Source organism: Trachemys scripta, chromosome 15 (genome assembly GCF_013100865.1).
Source record: "Trachemys scripta elegans isolate TJP31775 chromosome 15, CAS_Tse_1.0, whole genome shotgun sequence".
Lineage (NCBI taxonomy): Eukaryota > Metazoa > Chordata > Testudines > Emydidae > Trachemys > Trachemys scripta.
Genome location: NC_048312.1, coordinates 4,359,332 through 4,376,574, shown reverse-complemented (window position 1 = coordinate 4,376,574; position 17,243 = coordinate 4,359,332). Strand labels below are relative to the sequence as shown.

The 17,243-nt window shown below is 48.0% G+C and overlaps 1 protein-coding gene across 4 annotated transcripts; it reads left to right on the top strand.

The window, feature by feature from the left end:
- Positions 1–2,236: 2,236 nt before the first annotated feature.
- FICD (FIC domain protein adenylyltransferase) lies at positions 2,237–15,721 on the top strand. 4 transcript variants are annotated; one of them, XM_034791383.1, is made up of 3 exons: positions 2,237–8,106; positions 10,660–11,007; positions 12,643–15,721. In XM_034791383.1, the coding sequence occupies exons 2-3, from the start codon at positions 10,710–10,712 to the stop codon at positions 13,716–13,718; spliced, it is 1,374 nt and encodes a 457-aa protein (XP_034647274.1). In that variant the 5' UTR covers positions 2,237–8,106; positions 10,660–10,709; the 3' UTR covers positions 13,719–15,721. The 4 variants fall into 4 exon arrangements, with proteins under 4 accessions (XP_034647274.1, XP_034647275.1, XP_034647272.1 ...); XM_034791384.1 differs by lacking the exon at positions 2,237–8,106 and adding an exon at positions 9,979–10,043 and having other exon boundaries at positions 10,660–10,965; XM_034791381.1 differs by lacking the exon at positions 2,237–8,106 and adding an exon at positions 9,979–10,043.
- Positions 15,722–17,243: the final 1,522 nt, after the last annotated feature.

The window sequence follows — 17,243 nt, the reverse complement described above, 5'->3', positions numbered from 1 at the left end:
TCCTCCGCCCACGGCAGAGTGAGTGGCACTTGATTAGGTTTTAAGCTCCAAAGTGTCAGTTTCACTTCACTGGGATTTTGATGTTTAAATGGCTTTTAAACACCGTGTTTATGAAAGCTTCCCATTATCAAGCAGCGCTCGTGGGGCAGGGGGGCCGGATTAACAAGAGCATTGGCAAGCAGCCCAAGGTGATCAAAAGATTGAGGAGTCAGGATTCCGAAATGTCAGAACTTAAAAAAAAAAAAAAAACAACCTACTGAATAAGTCCCAGTGCATCCAACTCAAATCAACAATAATTGAGGCCCCGGAAGCTGCTGATTAAAGGGAAGGGGCTGCAGAGCGACTGATAGCGTTTGGGGTGGGATACGGCTCTCTGATGGCATGTGCATGACAGTATGGTGGAGATATACACCCAGCAGGGCTGAAAAAGGCCTTGTTTGCACTGTGTGTCCCCCCAGATCCCCAGGTTTAGAAAGAGGGGAACAAAGTGGCGAGTACTCAGATACAATCCTGATCTGCCCCGAGCATGCTGGCATGACACAGAAAACATGGGCGTTGCCATACCAACGGACCTGTGCTCCAGCTCACCCAGTATCTTATCTTGGGCAGGAACCACCGGCAGATGCTTCACCAGAAGGTAGGAGCCACCTGGCATTGGGCAGATCCACTTTAGGTCTCCTGCTAATTCCTAGTAGCCAGAGATTGCCTTAAACCCTGAGGCTTGGGCTTTCATCGAGCCGCCCAAGTGTGGGGGACCATGAACCACGGTAGCTCTGGATATCTGTGCTGTCCAGATGAAAGCGTGGGGCTTTGGGGACTCTTGGGCCTTAGCAACACCTTGGAGCAAGGATGACCACGTGGCCAATGGCAGGGACTGAAACGGGGAGTATCTACAACGGGAGCTAAAGAACCAGGCGTCCCAGGCATGTCCCAGACTGGCCCGCCCTGTGGATCAGGCCGAGAACACAACACACAGACCAGTTGGTTACACTGGCACCCGCAGTCTAAGGGCTTGAGGCCTTGTCTACATTGGGGGTCCAAGCACCAGTGTAACTGAGCTGATGCAAACCACTCATTGCGCCAATGTAAACTGGGACATGCACCCTGGGGTGGAGAGATATCGGTGTAAAATGGGAGCAACACGTGGGAATTCAGGCCCCGGGGGGATCAGCTGGTTGCAATTTGGTATGGCACTCCCCGATTCAGCCTTTCACCTCACAGCCTGGAATGCCCTGAAGATACCTGCCTGGCATATTCCTGACTGCTACAGTTACCCTGCTAGCACCTGGAACCCCAGCACACTAAGACATGGCCCTGCCCTGGAGAGCTTAGCCAGGACAGGGCTGGACAAAGGAAGGGGAGAAGGGGTGCAAGACACAAGCAGAGCAATCGGGGGAGGGTTGGCAAATACCATGTTAGTTCCACCATCTTTCCTTTTTCGTGTCATTGTTTCTTTGCACTCCCCCGTCTGCCGGTTTCCAGCTGGCATCTCTTGTCTTAGACGTAGGTTGCAAACCCCTTGGGTCGGGGGTTGCTTTTGCGTTCTGTATTTGTACCGCACCTAGCACAATGGGGTCCTGTCCCAGGGTCGGGGTTCCTAGATGCTACGGTGATACAAATAATCATGGTGAGGTTTTCTAGCATGGGCCTGTGTGTTCCTCCACATGCACACATTAAACAGGTCATGGGGTGAGAAGAGAAGCCAGGGTGTTAATAGGCATGACGGAGGAAGGCACATGAGACACTGAGGTGAGTGAGGACAGGAGATAGGAAGACGAGTGGAGCGTAGAGGGCAAGGATTGTTCCCATTTATTATCTGGTTGGAGCGTACGGGGTGCTTGGAGCTGTAGCGAATTCCTGCTAGTGCCGGGCCAGACGAGTGCTGTGTTTATCCCTGTGCAGGGCAGACAGGAGCCATGAAGCCAGCAGTTTCCCATTTCACCAGGAAGCCTTGGGGGTCTTTGATCACAGAACTCCCGCGACCTGGGACGCGGCCCAGCCAGAACGGTGACCAGCAGCCGTTGCCGGAGGGCTGCTCTGGGGCTCAGAGTGAAATGATACGGGGCGTATGGCCCTCACTGCAGCAAGCTGCCGTTCAGTGGCCACTTTTCAGCCGTCTCAGCAGAGAGGCCGAGGACAGAATGGGCACGCAGGCTGACCAACCCTTCGGGGGGGCCTCCAGAGCTAGGCTGGGGAAAACAGGCCAGGGGACGGCGGGGGGGAAGCCTGCAGTGCTACTGAGCGTGCTCACTGGAGAGAGGCCCTTGTGTCCCCGGCTGTCAACCTAAGCTGCCTTCTAAGAGTACAGGGGTGCGGGGAGCAACACCCAAAGCCTTTGATCTCCACCATATTTTTCTTTACAGAGTCCCAATGTGCTGAGCCTATGAACTTGCCCGCTTGGGCTGACATTGGACTGTGCGTTTGCTTATTTCCCCCCATTAGAATAACAGGGAGAGAACAAGGGTGGGGGAATCTGCTTTCCTCCACCGCGTCCTTGCTCATTTCCATTTCTCCCGGTTGCTATGGGGACCAAGGATATTACCTTCAACAGACACCGTTTGTTTTTCTTTTTTTTGGTGCGCCAAAAGCCTTTCCGATCCAGCCGGCACCTGTAGACCCCACCTCATTATGCAGCTGCCTCCGCGCTGCCAGGCCTAAAAGTTTCAATCATTTCAGCTCCATCCCTCTCTGTTGCTGGGCTCCCCAGCCTGCCGGAGCGGCCGTGATCCAGACCCCGGCGCTCCAGGCTCTGAGCGGAAATCTACAACAAGAAAGTCAGAATTTCCAGTGTGGGAGGAAAAAACCCTTTGAAATTGACACAAACTTCCCAGATGGGAAGGAGAGGGACGGTCCCTGCTGAATCAGAGAAACAGCCCCCTTTGAAACAAGGAGGGCTCCATTCTCCAGACGCCAAAACCCTCACACAAATTAATAAAATACAATCCACAGCCTCTGATATTAATCAGAGCTGGGAATAATCCACCCTGAGGAGGGATCAGGGTAGGAGGCAGATTGAATCCGGATTAGAGCCGCCTCCTTCAGCTCAGATGTAGAAGGAGCTCTCAGCTCCTGTGCTTGTCACCTGGAGCTCGGCCAGCACGGGATGAAGCTCATGGGCCCGATTCTGAGCGCATACTGGGCTAAAATTGGGAGCATGTCCCTGGAACTGCGGGAAGCTCTACTGGTTCACATGGCGTGAGAGTGAGAGCTGCTCCCTGCTGTACAAATGCAGCATTTGTCCCCCTCCCTCTGGCTGCAACTGTGTCTGTGTAAAGGGACTAACTTCAACCCTGGAGTAAGTCAAGCCCACTGTATTGTATGAGTGGGGAAAACTGACTGTCAAAATCTGTGAAGCCACCACCGTGTTCTCCTGGGACTCTCCACTGCTGTGAGGCCTGCAAAGCACTGACCGCTGTCAGTGCCTCAGCTGAGACAAACGCTTCGTATGCAAACAGCGCTGGTTTTACTCCGATCTCGTCCTCTCTGCCCAGTTGCTTCTTTCTTCACCCTCTCGTCATGAGCCCAGACGGCATGCACGCTAGGGCGGGGACTCTTTGATCGGTTGGCACAGCACCACGCACAACGAATCTCCACCCCTCAGTGGGCGCGTTTAGCTGCTACTGTAATACCCATTGTGTAAACACCCTGAGCACACGGCAAACCGTTTGCAGGTACCCAGAGGAGATTGTTCTCTGCCAAGACAGGCTGGCAAATCCATGCAGCCACCAGTGCCAGAGTCTGAAGCTCCTTTGGGTGACAGTCTGCTCGTCTCTTTCACCAGCAGCACCCAAACCTCTTTCTGCCACATTACTTCTGTCACAGACTGTCCCTGACCCATGGGCTTCAGTGGGTCTGATGCCGAATCATTGTGAATGAGCATCAGCTCTCTGCATTAACAGCCAAACCCTCCTCCTCGCTCCGTCCAACTACCACAGTCAGCAATGGGGGGAAAGTGAGTAAGAACCTGCGTCTCTATCTCTACGAACCTGCTCATCCCACACAGTGCTGATCACCTCTTGGAGCTGATTAAGTTAATAGGCGCTGTGGCTGTTCAGCACTTCGCAGGATCAGAGCCCTTAGAGAGGAGATCGGTGAAGGCAATTTCCCGACCTTTATTGACATGCAAATCATCAGCACTAAAGGCAGCTCGCAGGATTAATATATTTCCAAATTGCCTGGCATGGAGTCACATTAGTCAAGTATATGTGGCAGTCAGTCCAAAATGTCTAGTTATTATACCGTCAGCAATTCTGTGCTAGTTTCAAGGGCAGCCCAGAACCAAATGCTCAGGGAAAGTCACTTGGGCGTTCATTCGGTTAAGGCCCGTTTGAGGCAGAGTCCCCAGTGACCTAGTTTTCTGAGCCGCACGAAAGTGACGACAAACGCCGTAGCGAAATGCTGGGCAAAAGCATTTGTCAAACCCAGACATTTTGGGGGAGGCGCGTACAATGTCTGAGAAACACCCACTTTCTGACCCTGGGAAGCTAGCAGAATTGGGGAGCTTCCTGGGCAAAGTGAGTTTTGAAATTTTAACATTTTTCACTTCAAAACAAATTCCCGAGTGCGAACAGGGTCTCTCGTTCAAACACAAGGGCCGGCTGTCAGGCAAAACACTGACATCTCAGTGGTGCTTCTCCCCACAACCTGCAGCTTGAAAGCTGCGAAGTTCCATCTGTCAAGGTTTTGAATCAGATTAGACTTTTCATGCCCCTTTGGGTACGTCTACACTGCAGTGTAAACCCAAGTCGGTGGGACCCAGGGTTGTGGACTCAGTGATTCCAAGCCTGAACTTGAGTGTCCACACTGCCTTGTAAGCCTGGGTTTACAGTTGCAGGATCCAGCTCTCATGACCATACTAACGCCTCCACACCGCACTAGGCAGACCCTGCGACGCAGGTCTGCAACCTGAGCTGTGCCATGCCAACACTGCAGAATGCCAGGGCATGGGCCTAAGTCACAGCAGGACTTGGGCTCTGACCCACCCCCCTATCAGTATCCTAAAACCCAGGTTCCAAATGCTTGTTGACCTGAGTCCGATTGATTTGTGGGTGGATGGAAGAGGAACTTGGGTTCCAACCGGAGTCAGAACCTGGGGTTAGTGTGCAGTGTAGACATACCCTTTGAGGCTTATTGGCTTTTGAGCACTTGCCAAACCAGCAGCAGCCTGCAGCCAACCGGCAAACCGGGCTGACAGCAAGCGCAAGAAATAAAGGGAGTCTCGTCCACCCCACTTGGGACTTCCTGTTCCATTCTCTCAAGCTCTGCTGAAGGGGATCTATCCTTAGACAGATGTTCCAGTGTGGCTTTGTCACTTGGGATCTGCTACATGAAACAAGCCCAGCTTCCTGATGTTAAAATTGGAAGTCACTGAATGTTCTGTACATGTGTGCTGTGATTACACAGCATGCAGCTCCAGCCCGGCTTTTGAAGTTCCCTTTTTGTTCATTTATTCCCAGTGTTACAAACCAATCTGCTACAAAACCTTGCTTTGGGCATTTATTAAGAGAGCCAACAAAGACCTCTGTTTCTGTCTCATCCTCATCAGAGCTTTGCTCCCTAGCCACATATGCATGGATGTGTTTTGCTTTTGTATTTCTTTGGCATTTGTACTGAGAGCAACACACTTTGTCAAAATCGTTGTTTTCATTGCATGCAAGGCACAGCACTCTTGGTACTGGGTGTCTTTGCATTGTGCTGTAATTGTCTCCATGTACAGCCAACAAATCTGGCCTCTGCCTTTTATTTACCTTTGTCCTGTCTTGCTTACCAATGCTTTTATCTGGGAAGCGCCGTTTTCACTAGCCTGCCAAATATTCACTATACTTTGTGATGTCAACGCCATTTCTCACAATAACCTTCCTCTGACCTGGTCATCAGCTACATACTGCAGATAATTTGGTCTCTCCTTAGACCATCTTCTACCTGTTCAAAATCACATGACTTAGCTTTGGTATGTAGATCTCTAACTGCAGTCAATGGTGTCTCTGGCAGCTGGATTCTTGCCAAGAAAATGTGCTTTTCCCAAGTTTTATTCTGACATCATAGTATCCTGGACAGTTCTGAATGACTTTGCCTGCTCATTTGCAATTCCCTTCACCCTAGCACTGGGCTGCATCGTAGCCCTCCAAAGCCTCCAGGCCTGGATTTCACCCTCTGCAACCCTGAGAAAGTCAAGGGGCATAACATCCTCCATTTTTGCAAAGATTTAATTTCCTTCAACACCACGTAATAAAAGTGGTGTTGAAGGAAACCCAGGGGAGCCTATAAGAGATAGCTGCTTTAGTTCCTGATACAGGCTAGGGTTATGAAAGATTAACACCATCACAAAATTGATTCTAGTGGCAAAACCGCACAAGCTTTTACCTAACAGATACACTTACAATATAACAGTAATGACAGCTCATCAGGAAGAGGTTTCAAATATGCTCATTGCAAACAGCATCAAAGCAACTTTCAACCAATGCTAACAGTCCCCCAGGCTATTCTGGTGTCCTTCCTTCAGACTTAAACTCTGTTTTTCATGCTCACAGCATCTAAATGCAGAAATGCAGACCAAGTCCAAAGGGGAAAAAATGGCAATATTTCTTACAGGAAGAAAAAAAGCAGAATGAATTACTGCCATCTAGTGGCTGCAAAGGACATTTCCTCCTTTGGATGAACATGGTACTGAGACAGGGTAGAAAGAACAAAACGCTCCACCATGTAAAACTCCATTGCTGACTATGAGAATAATGATCAAGCCTTTACAATTCTGTTAATGGGATATGGTCTTAATGTTTCTAGTCTATGCATCTGTAATGATATGACTGTCTGACACGAGCAACAGAGCATGATTTCTAGTGCAGAGTCATCATGGGAGTCAATGGTAAAATTCAAACATTCTGAACGTCCGCACCCGCTTTTGGCTACTTCCTGTCTATAGAACCTGAGTAAAGGCCCTGCAAGGAAAGTAACCTCTGGGCTACATAAATGTACAAACATACAGCCCTAGACAATGAAGTGTAATGTTATTTTCAATGAACTGGAGAGCGTGCATGCGTATCTCATGGCCTTCTGAATCAGAACAGTTCAAAAGCATCTTAGGCCCTATACTGCTAATGGTGAGCCTCCTTTAGCTCATGTCATAGTGGCCTGGGCGTCTGAAATTCTTTCCCTGCTACCCCTTGTGAAGCTGTGAATAATGACGGTGTGCAACCTACCAACAACTGCAGTGCTTAAGCTGCCACGGATTTGTCATTATATTTGGCATTTATACAGCACTTTAGAAACATTAACTAATCAACCCTCCCCACACTCCTGAGGGATGGGTTGCTATTTTCATCCCTGTATTATACATATGGCAACTGAGTCACAAAAGAGCACTTTTCAAAGAAGTTGATATCAAAGCCAAGAATAGATCCCAAGCATTCCTGGCTACTGGTGGTGTGCTCATACCATTAGATCAAATCTAACCGGATCACCAATGACAGATTATAAATGTGCTTCTTAGAATGTAGCTTGGGACTGTCTGAATTTTAAAAAAAAAATACAGCATGTACAGAGGTGCAGTTGTTTTCTAATCCTCAATAATTAATTCCCCAATTAGGTTGGAGTGCCATGGCGTTAAGAACAACGCATTTGGTGTTTGTATTACAGCTTCTTTGAAGAAATGTTTTGCTGATCTCTCAAAGGCTATTCGATTGTTCCAAAACTTGTTCCTCCACATTTTGTCATAAAGGACATTGGCATGTTCAAAATGAATAGACTACATGGTAATTCTTGCTGTAGGGATTGCCTTGGGCTCAGTTTGATGCTGAGCGGTCTCCTAGCTGAGATGCTGTCAGGCTACCTTTAGGGATGCAGGTCTAATTGAGCTGCTCAAGCTGCTTTTGTCAATCCCAATAAGTCAAACAACACATGGAGAAGTCCCAGGACTGAGAATGTGGTTACTGCATTTCGTATTGCTGATCTAAAACAAACCAGAAAGAAGTGGGAAGACTTTCTCTGAGCACCCTCTCCAGTATAATGGCAACACCAGAGAGCGCTGCCTTCCCTGGGATCCTTAGGATGACAGCAGTGACCTAGCGCTGAGCAGAGTCAGCGCAGTCCTGGAGCAGTGGAAAACAGGTGAAAAGTAACCCAGAATCCAGGTCGTGTGTGTAAATCATGATCTCCTGCTAAGAGTTGCCTTCCCTGTTAATAATGCTTTTACTTAAGTGTCTATTGTTTGTTTGGTAACGTTCAGAACACAGAAGGCAGGACTATCTTCCCCTTCCCCCCCGCCAGCTTATCACCCAAAGAGAAAACACAGCACAATGTCCCTGAAAAAGACAGTGTCTTGGACCGTTACTGGGGAAGGGAGTCCCATTCCCATTATTTTAGTGGGTGGCAGCCATTCATGGGAAAAGCAAGCTCCGAAGAGAGATCTGACAGCAGAGAGGATGAGCTCCAAGTACAATAATGGAGGAAAGCCGGGCTTGTGCTTCAGGCACTGACAGAAACCTCAGATCTAAATTATCTTCCTGATTCTGCCACAGCACCCCTGGGTGACCCTGGAGGGAAGTCACACTCTCTGTGCCTCAGTTCCCCCTCCGTAACAAGGGGAAACAATCCTTCCCTACCACACCGGGTTTGTTTTGAAGGCAAATGCTTTAACGCTTGTGAGGCACTGCTGGGAGAAGGGAGTTCCAGACAGAAGGGGCAGCAAGGAAAAAGGCAAACGAGACAACTAGGGTCTAGGGAAGTTTTTCAAAGGAGAATTGCAGCCTGCGCATTGCCAGCAGTCCAAGGCTTTTCTTCAGCTTTGCTAGGATACTTAGCTCTTAAGTATCACAGAACACCCGATGAGAAAAACAAATGTGAGGCAGGTGCACATAATTAACCCCATTTTACAGCTCAGGAGACTCCAGCAGAGTTTTGTTGTGTCACAACCTTTCTGTGGCAGAGGCAGTAACAGTGTGCGAGCACAGCACTTCCTAGCTCCCTCACCTGCGTTGTATCACACTTCTCGGCTGGAGTTTGTTTAGTGGCAGCGGGCTGTGCATTGCAGGTGCTGATGGCTGCTCTGAAGAGAGTCACCGCCAGACACTGCTGCACTGGATTTACAGATTCCAAGGCCAAAAAAGACCCTTGATAACCCAGGCCAGAGCCCTGCCCCACAAGGATTCCTAGAGCAGATCTTTTAATAATAATAAATTTTTAAAAAATCCAGTCTTGAGGATTTAAAACTTGCCAGTGATGAAAAATCCACCACAACTCTTGGTAAATTATCCCTCCCTGCTAAAACTTTACACCCTATGTAAAATCTGAGTTTGTCTAGCTTCAGTCTGCAGCCCTGGAATCCCCTTGTATTTCTTCCTGCTAGCGTGCAGAACCCTTCCTCAAATGTTCATTCCCTCAGCAGCCACTTCTAAACTGTCACCAAGGCACCCCAGGCCCTTCGGTCAGCCCCAGAGCAGGAGAAAAGCTCGGGAGACCCTGCCACAGCAGGTCCAAGCGGCCCCAGCATGCAGCACTTACAGCCCACCCCATCGGCCCCCAGCACCCCAGAGAGGGTTTCTCTGAATCCCCAGCTCCTGGAGCACTAGGACAAGGGAGGAACTGGGGTGTCCGTGTCCCCACAGGTTCCCAGCCCCAGTGGATGCAGACAGCAGCTGGGAAACAGGCCCCTAGCAGCTGCCCACCCAACACTAATGTGCTACCGCCGCAGCACCCAGCCCCTAGGCAGCTTGTTGGCCCCCTGGCTTTTAAATAGCAGCTCCCGCCCTTCCTGATCGAGCGGCCTTCTCATTGGCTGCTAGCGCTGAGACTGGCGTGAGAGTCCCGCCTATCGCTGCTCTCCACGAGCCTCTCCGGCGCCGGAGACGTGGAGCGGGACGAGAAACACAGCCGGAAGAGGGGGCGGGGCGAGGGGAGACGGATAGGCCGGGAGGCCAATGAGAAGGGGAGGCCGGGGGCGGAGTAGCCAATGGTGGTGAGCGGGGTCGGGGCCGGGCGGAGAGTGGAGACCGGGCCGAGGGGGGACAGTAGCCGGCAGCCGGTGTCTGCGCGGGGGGGGGCGCCAGGTGAGGCCTCGGGAAGCCCGGGAGGGCGCGGGCTGAGCTCTGGGGACAGAGGGAGGGTGAGTGGGCCCCGGGAGGCTAGGAGGGGGTGTCCCGAGGCGGGGGGGTGGGGGGCGGAAGGTGTCCCGAGGCCCGGGGGTGGGCCCCGGGCGGGGGTGTCCCAAGGCCGGACACTACCCAGCTGCCTGGACGGGAGCCCTGGGGGGAGCAGGCTGCTGGGGCCAGGGGCACCCCAGAGTCGCTGGGTGCTTTGCTGCCCCAGGTCCCCAGTCAAGCCACCCCCTGGGGATCTTGCTGCCCCATTGGTGCTGGGGGACGGGTGGTGCTCCATAGATGGACCATCCCTACCCCCGAGCTGTCCTCTTGATATTTGCGTTGAGGGTCTGGTTGGGGGGCATTGCCCTGGGCCCTGCCCCCAAGAGCTCACAGTCAAAATAGACAAGACAGACCCAGGGTAGGATAGGAAACTGCAACACCATAGAGAGCTAGTGACTTGCCCCCGGTCACCCATCAGGCTGGTGTTAGAGCCCAGGTCTCACGAGTCCCAGACCGCTGCCTTATCTGCCGCATCATACACTCCAGCTACAAACCTCTGTGCTAAAGCCATTTCTGTTCCCAGGTCTGACCCATGAGAAAGGAGATGCTCCTTGTGTCCACCCCTGGGCCCAGATGAATCTCTTGTCGATGGCTGTGGTGGCGGATCCGGAGCTGAAATGGATGAGTCTGTGGCTCCGTGTCAGATGGGCGGCAGTGCTAATGGTCCTGGTGGGCTCTCTGTTGGTGCTGTTGCTCCCACTGGCTGCCGTAGAAGAGCAGTGTCAGGCAGTGCTCAAAGGACTCTCCTTCCTGAAAAATAAATTGGGAGTAGGCTATGTAGGGATTACCAGGTACACAGGGCAGACAACTGGACTCAGCGTGACTTCAGGTAAATTAGAGCTGCTGGTGCTGAAATCTAAACCCTCCCCAGGTAAGAAATGGGCTTTCTGTGCTTGAGAGACTAGGGAAATGTTGGGGGAGTGTGGGCTGCAGACACCGGTTACTGTGTGACTGACTGTATAATACTCTGCATTTGTATAGAGTCCTTATCCAAGGATCTCCATGCACTCTATAAACATTAATAAACCCCCACAACACCCCTGCAAGTTGGAGAAGTTGTCCCCATTTTACCGAAGAATTAAACTAAGGCCACACAAAAAGCTGAAAATAAAAGCTAAGACTCCTGACGCCTAGTCCCTAACTGTGCTACCACTCATTGATTTGAACCATGAAAGGAGTGCGTGCTGGTATTTTACTAGCCCTGTTGGTCCTTTGAGGTTCTTTCCGTGTTTTCTCTGTTGCGGTGAAGCTACATTAAAATAATTTCAGGATCTTGAACACAGTATATTGGACTGGTGCAGAGCAGCCTGGATTTTGGAGCATTTCTTCCAAAATTCTGACATTGTATAACCTGTTGTGCTAACTTCTTTCTTGAATGCGCCTAATTCTACTCTTGACTTCTTTGGGCAGAATTCAGAGGAACGATTGCATTTCTAGCACTATATTCTTAGCTACTTCACATGCACTAGAAAGGTATTAAATACTTTAATAAAAAACCAGCAGAAATGCTGCTTCATACTGATCCCATTACGGACCTTGCATAATTGGCTACATGCATCATGTGAAGTGGAGATCGGCACCCTTTGGCACGCGGCCCATCAGGGAAAGCCACTGGCGGGCCGGGACTGTTTGTTTACCTGCAGCCTCCGCAGGTTCGGCCAATCGCGGCTCCCACTGGCTGCGGTTCGTCGCTCCAGGCCAATGGGGGCGGCGGGAAGCGACGCAGGACGAGGGATGTGCTGGCCGCCGCTTCCCGCAGCCCCCATTGGCCTGGAGCAGTGAACCGCAGCCAGTGGGAGCTGCGATTGGCTGAACCTGCGGATGCTGCAGGTAAACAAACCTTCCCCTGCCCGCCAGGGGCTTTCCCTGTCAGGCCGCATGCCAAAGGGGGCCGATCCCTGGTCCGAAGCATCAGCCATGTCTGAAAACTGGATACTAGGCAAGATGGACCAGTCATCTAATTGTAATAGCAACACCTATGCTAATTGTGGTTTGAGCAAGAGGCCTTCTCCAGCAGCAAGCTGTGCGGGCAGGGCTGGTCCCAATCTACATACCTTTCTCTTTAGACTAAGGTCAGGTGTACCCTTGGAAGGCTTTGCAGGTACAGCTGTAGCAGTATACCATACTGGCAAAGTGCTCCAAGGGTGAATGGAGTTTCTGTCAGCAAAACGCTCTCTGTCAGTATTCCAGCCCACTCACCTTCCCAAGTGAAAGAAGCTATTCCTGCTCCAGGACACTTTTGCTAGTATAACTGCATCTACACTGGAGGCTTTGCTGGCCCAGCTGCATTGGTTACAAATCACGCCCTGACCAACATAGCTGTGCCAGCAAAAGTTTGTAGGGTGGGCCTGGCCTGAGTTTCTGGTATTTGCAACCCACAGTAAAGTCTAGAACATGAATTCTTTATATCACTCTTGGCTTGATTAATTTCATTGTAATATGTATTAAAGGAACACTCTTAGTACCCATCACTGTAGTGTCTAAGTACTGTTGTTGTGCATTTCAGAAGTCAAATTAGAAGCCAAAGCCGCTTTGAATCAAGCCCTTGAAATGAAACGGCAGGGGAAGCGGGAGAAAGCCCATAAACTCTTCATGTACGCCCTCAAGATGGATCCAGATTATGTGGATGCTCTGAATGAGTTTGGCATCTTTTCTGAAGAGGAGAAAGACATCATTCAAGCAGACTACTTGTACTCCAAAGCACTGACCATTTCTCCTTGTCATGAAAAAGCTCTGATCAATCGGGACCGAACTCTGCCCCTGGTTGAAGAGATAGACCAGAGATACTTTAGCATTATTGACAGCAAAGTTAAAAAAGTGATGTCAATCCCCAAAGGCAATTCAGCCCTGCGGCGAGTGATGGAAGAGTCCTATTACCACCATATTTATCACACAGTTGCCATTGAAGGGAACACATTAACCCTCTCTGAAATACGGCACATCATCGAGACCAGATATGCCGTTCCTGGGAAAAGTCTTGTGGAGCAGAATGAAGTCATCGGTATGCATGCTGCTATGAAATACGTAAATACCACACTGGTATCCCGAATAGGCACTGTAACCATCAGCGACATTTTGGAGATACACAGGAGAGTGCTGGGCTATGTAGACCCAGTGGAAGCTGGGAGGTTTAGGACTACCCAGGTGTTTGTAGGACATCATATCCCACCCCATCCTCAAGATGTTGAAAAACAGATGCAGGAGTTTGTACAGTGGATCAACTCCGAAGATGCCATGAGCTTACACCCTGTGGAATTTGCTGCCTTAGCCCATTATAAACTGGTATATATACACCCATTTGTAGATGGCAATGGAAGGACCTCGCGCCTGTTAATGAATCTCATACTCATGCAGGCAGGCTACCCACCCATCACAATCCGTAAGGAGCAACGGGCAGAGTATTATCATGTCTTAGAAGCAGCCAATGAAGGAGATGTGAGACCTTTCATACGCTTCATTGCAAAATGTACTGAGACCACGTTAGATATGCTGCTTATTGCCACAACTGAATATTCAGTGGGTTTACCTGAGGCTGACGGCAGCACTGCTAGATACAAGCAAACGATTCCAGTCAAAACGTGACTGTTCTGACGATCCAACGACTAACTGAATGTGTGGAGTAATAAAGCTTCTCAACATTCCTGTTGAGAAACAACTCCACCAGAGGAGAAAATCACTCTTAGCATTTCATTTATTTAAAGAATAGTAAATTAATATACTTTTTTATCTCCATTATCCTTATGCCAAGCTAAACTGTGAAGCGTTAGTGTTGAACGTGCACTAGGTCCAGCTTGTGTTACTGGAGGGGAAAGGAGAGAGAAATCCAAAGTGAGGCCAATTTGCAAGTGTGATCCAGGCTGTAGTAAAACTGATTGAATTACTTTCTACAATCCTGTATGAGATGGCTTCTTAAAGCCAACACCTTGTAATTGCCTCAAGGCCAAGTCTATCTTAATGTGTATCGTACAGGGAAGGCACGAGCACCCTTTCTAAAAGTAACAAGGTGGGGGCTAGTATTTTATTGTATTGCTACCATTGTCTTATTTCGCTTTCCAACAAAACCCCTTCAGCCAGTGTTGTAGCACTTTATTTAAAAGCTCTTTAGCGGAATTATTTTACAATTGTCCAAAGGCTCAAGATCTCCTTTCCTCCCTCACCCCACTGTAATGTGCCATACTGCTCTCTTGGTAGCTAATCTACTTTTGTTAAAGGTAACATCTAAAACTAGGGTTGTTGTTTTTTTTTTTAAACTTTGTATGTGCTGCCATACTTTGTATGGTGTCCGTTCCCTCTAGTTGGGTGAGTTTTATGCAGCAACTGGGGTGGGGATTTTTTAAAGTTGGTTTGAGACCACTGTCCAGGGGATTCAGGAGCAACTGAACAACCCATCCTTCCAAATTTAATTCAACTGGATTGCAAATTGATTTCTTCTATTGTGTATAAGGGTCCTATACTGCCTCCTGTAGCTTAGTAAGGATAATAGCTTACCTAATTCGGTAAGCAGAAGTTGTCATGCCATAGAAAGTGCCTCTTGCAATGAACACTCCAGTTACATGTTTGAAAATAGGTAGCTTCTGCAAAACCATGGGAAGTAGGTGTTCCTATACATAATAGGATTCAAGATCCAACCCCACCATGTCAGTAGAGATAGCAAATTTGTATACTAGATACTCTACAGCCCAGTTAATGCATTTTCATCTTCAAATGGTACAAGAGGCTACTAGCCCCAACTGATGGCTTTAACAATTTCTAGATTTCCTGACTGCTAATGTGGTTGAGCTATATGTCATCTCAACAGTATGGAGAAGGCCACTTTCTGATGCTATAATTTTGCAAGTACTCAGAAGCACATCACACACAATTTCTTGCATGTAGGCTCCAGTAAATTCTAATACTAGAGTCCAGTTACTGTTTGTGTAAGTTGGCAATATCTAATGAAACAATGTCAGTATATGGCCATGTTCTCATTCCTGCTCTTGCTTTGATAAAAAAGCATTTGAAGCTTATTATAAACAGTAGCCCCTCAGACCCCTTGCTTGCTAGTTAGGTGATAGTATGACAAAAAACTGTAGCAAACTGAAAATATAACAGCCCAATGCATCCTAGTTGGATTACCTACAACAGCATCCTGAATCTGAGAATGCAATAAGATCTTTCCGTAGCTCACTAATTGATGGGTATCATACAGCCACTCCATTTCTGAAATCACAAGTAGCAGCTTGTAATTGTTATGCTGCCTAGTTGTTTACTATACACAATAATTTCCCCCACCCTCTGACAAATATCATTTCTCACTTAAAGGCCTGACATGAATCCTATTTAATAGCAAGTTTCATAATAAAACCAGGAGACCAATAAAGTATCAAGATACGATGTTGCCTGTTAGTATGTGCTGGCTCATGTTCATGTCATGTATCATGACTCAGTGTACTAGACGTCACTGACTGGGATAATAAACAATGGGAATTGTTTTTAAAAGCATGCTTATTTTTGTAGTACAAGATGTGTATACAGATCCTGCACTTTAGCTATTTGTGGAAAATGTTATTTTAGTAACAGATTAATAAAGTATTTTACTATGTAAATCTTTGTTTGGGGATAATATCACTTAGCACAAGTTTAATACACTAAATTTTAATTTTACATAGACGAGCCTGGTTCCCTGAAATCTGTGTGCTAGACGTCATTACTAGTTATTGTTACTTTTTTTTCCCACTCAGACAGATGTGGATTACTGTGGTTAGTTACAGCAAGAATTCCTGGCTAGCCCTGGCTTTGAAAAAAACAACTTTAAGTGTAGCTATAATTTACTGCATTCCAACCAACATTTCTAATTTGCTTCTAGATTCAGAGGTCACATGATGAAAAATTATTTATTGTTTCAAGCGGGGGTACATGAATGTTTTCTTCTAGAGCACTGTTTCTGGACCTTTTTGATACCAGGGACTGGCTTGCTGCCTTCCTAAACTAGGGAGATCAGGGACCAGCGTCAGTCCACTGATCGGTTGTTGAGAAACACTGTTCTAAAGCACTGAACAGAACTCATGGGATTATGGGGAAACAAGTGTACCTTGTTCCCTCTCATTTCCCAGCAGTGTCACCCACAAGTTATGATGTGACAGTTTCAGTTGGTTGGTTCCAGGCTACTGAGGTGAATAATTAGTTTCAATTTAAAAAAAAAAAAAGCACACAACTAGAAAAGTACTGAAAATACTGTTTGTTCACACCAGTGCCAGTGTTGTAGAACTGACCTCAGCATCTTCTCCCCATACTCATGTATGTTCTGGCATCTGAAATTCCCTCATTTCAGTTGGATAATAGTATTAGTCATTTTCTCTTACATGCAGTTTAATGTATTAAGTTACTATAACTCAGTTTCGGTAAAGCATTTCACCATGTTGATCAATTAAGTAGTTTAGGGAATCATAGAACTGGAAGGGACCTCAAGAAGTCATCTAGACCATTCCTGACAGGTGTTTCTCTAACCTGCTCTTACAAATCTCCAAATGATGGCGATTCCACAACCTCCCTAGGCAATTTATTACAGTGCTTAACCACCCTGAGAGTTAGGAACTTTTTCCTAATGTCCAACCTAAACCTCCCTTGCTTTTAAGCCCATTGCTTTTTGTCCTATCCTCAGAGGTTAAGAACAACAATTTTTCTCCCTCCTCCTTGTAACAACCTTTTATGTACTTGAAAAGGTATGTCCCCTCGCAGTCTTCTCTTTTCCAGATTAAACAAACCCAATTTTTTCAATCTTCCCTCATAGGTCATGTTTTCTAGACCTTTAATCATTTTTGTTGCTCTTCTCTGGACTCTTTCCAATTTGTCCACATCCTTCCTGAAATGTGATGCCCAGAACTGGACACAATACTCCTGTTGAGGCCTAATCAGAGCAGAAGAATTACTTCTCGTCTTGCTTACAACACTCCTGCTAATACATCCCAGAATGATGGTGGCTTTTTTTGCAATAGCGTTACACTGTTGATTCATATTTAGCTTGTGATCCACTATGACCCCCAGATCCCTTTCCGCCGTACTCTTTCCTAGGCAGTCATTTCCCATTTTGTATGTGTGCAACTGATTGTTCCTTCCTAAGTGGAGTAC